At 39.3% G+C, this 4,867-nt stretch overlaps 1 protein-coding gene across 1 annotated transcript; it reads left to right on the top strand.

Annotated features, from left to right (window-relative positions):
* The first annotated feature begins 2,568 nt into the window (after window positions 1-2,568).
* LOC145122858 (plant UBX domain-containing protein 10-like) lies at window positions 2,569-4,761 on the top strand. Its single transcript, XM_079058423.1, has 4 exons — window positions 2,569-3,556; window positions 3,725-3,895; window positions 3,969-4,172; window positions 4,355-4,761. The coding sequence occupies exons 1-4, from the start codon at window positions 2,756-2,758 to the stop codon at window positions 4,586-4,588; spliced, it is 1,410 nt and encodes a 469-aa protein (XP_078914549.1). The 5' UTR covers window positions 2,569-2,755; the 3' UTR covers window positions 4,589-4,761.
* Window positions 4,762-4,867: the final 106 nt, after the last annotated feature.

Raw genomic sequence — 4,867 nt, 5'->3', positions numbered from 1 at the left:
TTAAAATTAGAGAAAAAATAAATCCAAGGAAAAATAAAATTATCAATAACCCTAAGCATGATAGATTAGGGTGAATGAGTTTGTGGCAACTAAAGGGCTTCTAGCCTAGCGGTATCAAGTGTTGTCTTTCTTCTCTAAAATTGAGGTTTCAAGTTCCGTATGGGACATATGTAGAATTAGGAGTAGTTTAAGATCTATAGATTAGATTTGTCGTTTAAAAAAATGTATGTGGTGAGTGGAGGAGATAAGGTAATTTGGTGTGGAGAGGAAAGAAGTCGGAGATAGAATGGGTCGAGGATAGGTGGTTGTTGCTTCAATGTCGACAGGAGTGGATTCATGGTGGAGGTACAAATGAGAGAATTGGTTTTGAGGGGTACATGATGGAACTGTGGTTGTAGGAACATGCGACACAAGGGATATCAAAAGGGTTGTGAGGTTGGATGGGAAGGCGGTATGAAGTCAAAGGGTACGTACCTATATTCGAAGGATACTTAGCGATTGTTATCTTATTTGAGGATGTTGTTGAAGTAGATTCCAATAACATATACCTATAAAATAACTACAAAAACCGCACATGAGCACAAGAAAGAGAAGCGGGGAGAGAAAACCCAAACTTCTATTCTTCATATTTTTTTCTCACCAGATTAAATCCATATTCATTTGTTAATGAGTGGGTTATGAAAGAGAGGGTGGATGTATGATAAAGCCAAATTTTGAGATGGCTAATCTCCTTTCTAGTTTCAAAAATAAGAACACAAACTGAAACAATTTCCTTCTCCATTAATCTGATGCAATTAACAAGCTATTTATAATGAAGAAATTAAACTACCTAATCTAGGAATTGGAAACGTGAACTTGTTACTGGAAGGAAATGGCTAACATTAACGTCCTAAGAAAAGGGAAACATGATCTAACGCTATATGCATGCAAAGGAAACAGAAGAAAAAGTCTTCTGTTGGAAACGAGGTCGTATCAATACTCCACCCTTAAGGCATGGCCTTGTCCTCAAGGCCAAAGTCAGTTTCTTGCAGGTACGGGCATGGTGGATCGTTGTCTGATTGAAGGAGGAACTTGGGCGGGTTGCACTGGTGGTCGGGTTGATACTTGGTGGGACAGTTGTAACATAGGCCTTCAACCCTTCGTTGTTGCATTTCGGTGGGACTTAGTTTCTTGATCGGAAGTGGTGGGGAAGTGGAAGGAGAGGCAGCCAACAAAGGTAGAGTCGGTGGCGGTGGTTCCAATTTACCAGTAGTAGGAAGAAGTTTATTATGAAGCTTGTCTTCAATTAATTTGGCGATACCATAAGTGGCATGAAGTGTTTGTGGGTTATGGATGACAATCTCTGATTGAATGTCGGGACATAAACCGGAGATAAAGTAGTTACGTAAGGATACAAAAGAGAGATCGATGACCCGGTTAGTAACTCTTTCAAACTAAACAAGGTGGCTTGGTGATTTTCATATGTAGATGGGCCAAAACGCAGTTCAAGTGCACGGGTGAACACCGGCCAAGTGCCAAGAAGGTTGTTGCTGGCAAGATGTTTGTACCAGCTTAAAGCATCACTGGTAAAGTAGAAGACAACCAAGGAAAGGCATTGAGGCGGAGGAATGTTGTAGTAGGTGAAGTAATTATCGGCTTGAAAAATCTAATCGAGTGGTTTGGAACCGTCAAAAGTGGGCAGGAGAATTTTCGGTGGTTGGGGGGTCTGATTTGGATCGCGTGGTAGGGGCGACAGTGGCGGTGGTGGTGGCGGTGGTGGAGGCTGATTGACGCGTTGGTCGGTCATGAGTTGGATCAATTTATCAAGTTTGGTGTTTGTATCAGTGGTAATTTGAGCGATATGAAGCATGTGGGCATGAAATGCGACGACTGGGTTGTCGGCATTGCTAACCTTAGGGTTGTCGGAGGTGGAGCCGAACTCAGTTTTTGGAGGCATTGAGATGATGATGAAAGCACCAATTGATAAAGTCAAATTCTGAGATGGCTAATCTCCTTTCTAGTAACAAAATTAAGAACACAAACCGAAACAATTTTCTTCCCCATTAACTTGATGCAATTAACAAGCTTTTATAATGAAGGAATTAAACTACCTAATCTAGGAATTGGAAACGTGAACATGTTACTGAAAAGAAACGGCTAACATTAAGATCCTAAGAAAAGGGAATCATAATCTAACACTATTACAAAGAAAACATAAGACGCAAAGAAAACACAAAAAAAGTCTTCTGTTGAAAACAAGGTCGTATCAGGTTCGGCCTATTAACTTTTATTTGATAAAATTTTAAATTAAATACAAAAATAAAAAATATCTAAAAACAAGTTAATCATTTCAAATTGAAGACAAACCAAAACCAAAATAAAATATGCTAATATAATAATAATGAACAAATTTACACTTCTAGAACGTAGCAAAACCCCAAAAATTATCGAACCATACGAACCAAACATATAGATTTTTCTACTACTTTTTGTCAAAATATCTACAAAGCGTTTCTTCTTTATGAAAACGTGGCAACTGCTCTTTCGTCATTTCGTCCACGTCATCATAGTCTAATCGACCTCAAATTCCCAAAGTACCCTTATTCAATGGCTAAAGGGATTCATCAGTTCTTCCGATAAGACGAAGAAAACTCTCGGAATACGGAGAGATTTATCATCGCAGATCGATTTGAAGCCCTAATTTCATCAGTTTCTCAATCGATCTTTCAGAGAAGCTCTTGATTATTCGGAAAATTTGTATACTGATTGGTGAACAATGAGTGATGTGGCTGATAAATTGTCTTACTTTCAAGCAATCACAGGTCTTCAAGACATCGATTTGTGCAAGGAGATCCTCTCCGCTCATGGTTGGGACCTGGAACAAGCAATCTCAAGTTTTACAACGTCAAATTTCGATGATAATAATCCGTCCACCACTTCCTCTGTCGCCAACGTTGCCGACACAAGTGACGATGCGATCGACAGATATGAACGATTGGCAATGGGCAACAACAGAGGGGAAGGTCCACCAGGTTTAGCATGGAAGATCATTACGCTTCCGATTTCTATAATCTCAGGTAGCCTAGGGTTAGTTTCCGGTGCAATTGGACTTGGTTTATGGGTGGCTGGTGGTGTTCTGTCTTATTCATTAGGCGTGATCGGGCTGAATAGTTCTGGACGTAATGTAGAATCCTCATCGGCTCCTTTAGTATCAGCCATGGCTGCCGCATCGGAGGCTATGCGTTTCGTATCGATGTTTGAGCGTGCGTATGGGGATAGACATCCGAATTTCGTCCTGGATAGTTTTATGGACGCCTTACAGCGGTCGAGACGCGAGTTTAAACTGATGTTTGTGTACTTGCACTCGCCTGATCATCCTGATACGACCTCTTTCTGTGAAGAGACTTTATGCTCCGAGGTTTTATCTGCGTTTATAAATGAGAATTTTGTTGCTTGGGGTGGGAGTATTAGGGCAAGTGAAGGGTTTAAGATGAGCAACAGCTTGAAGGCTTCAAGGTTTCCTTTCTGTGCTGTAGTTATGGCAGCTACGAACCAGAGGATTGCTTTGCTCCAGCAGGTGTGTAGTCTTACTTTTGGCATCTCCTTTGTTCTTATTCATTGTTGTCATATGTATTTCATCCTCTATTCTTATTTTAGGTAGTCTTCTGAACTCAACACCCTAACAATCCTCTTCATATAAACAATTACCCTTATCTAAACCCTAAATATTTGTTTCCTATTGTAGGTTGAGGGGCCTAAATCGCCTGAAGAAATGCTTACAATGCTACAAAGAGTTCTTGAAGAAAGTTCCCCTGTTCTTACTGCTGCTAGACTTGATGCTGACGAACGAAGAAACACCATTCGTTTGAGGGAGGAACAAGATGCTGCATATCAAGCTGCACTTGAAGCTGATCAAGTATTTTTCTTTTAAATACATATTTTTTACTATTCTTTGATAGGAAATATTCAATTTTAATAACTTATTTCAGGCTAGGGAGAGACAGAAAAAGGAAGAAGAAGAAAGAGTAGCAAGGGAAGTTGCTGAAGCTGAGAGGAGAGAGAAGGAAGAAGAAAAAGCACGTGAAAGAGCTGCATGTCAAGCTGCTGAGAGAGAAGCAGAATTGGTTAAACTGAGGGAGGCGAAAGGTTTGGCTTTGGGGGCAGAACCGGAAAAAGGGCCAGATGTCACACAGGTATTCCATTCCTCTCTTCTTTTATTTGGTATGGCGGAATCGAATGGTTCATTCCATTTGAATAAAAGAAAAGTTGTTTGTTTTGCTTGATGGAATGGAATGAGTCATTGCATTCCATTAGCCAAAAGAAAAACTACTTTATGCATTTAAGTTTACCATTTCAAAACGGTTGTGTGAATTAGGTATTGGTGAGATTACCAAATGGAGAGAGGAAGGGAAGGAGGTTCTATTGTAGTGCTAAAGTACAATGCCTATATGACTTTATTGATTCTTGTTCGGATTCCTTAGAAATTGGAAATTACAGTCTTGCCACCAACTTTCCTCGTGTTCTTTATGGCCTCGAAAAACTATCTTTAACACTTAAAGAAGCCGGATTACATCCTCAAGTCAGCCTTTTTGCTGAACTCAATTCATAAAACTTTAAAAGTATTTTTTGTTGGTTAAACAAGTTTGTGGCCAAAACTTGATGTGTTAGAGTCTTTTTTGCTTGTAGTGAAGTCTTCCTTTTTCACCTTGATGAATGAAGACCATTTCTGTTTCCAAAACAAAGTATTGTTTTTTTTTATTATTATTATTGTATGTTTTTTTACATGATGATTGATAACTTCTACGGTTCTACCAAAGGTAAAAATCATTTAGGCTATGTTTGGCAGACTAGATGAAAATCTAGCTGATAGTTGAAAAACTAAATGATA

The sequence above is a fragment of the Lactuca virosa genome, chromosome 6, assembly GCF_052849685.1.
Source record: "Lactuca virosa cultivar CGN04683 chromosome 6, Lactuca_virosa_CGN04683_v6, whole genome shotgun sequence".
Classification (NCBI taxonomy): Eukaryota; Viridiplantae; Streptophyta; class Magnoliopsida; order Asterales; family Asteraceae; genus Lactuca; species Lactuca virosa.
This window is presented reverse-complemented; position numbering and strand designations above follow the sequence as displayed.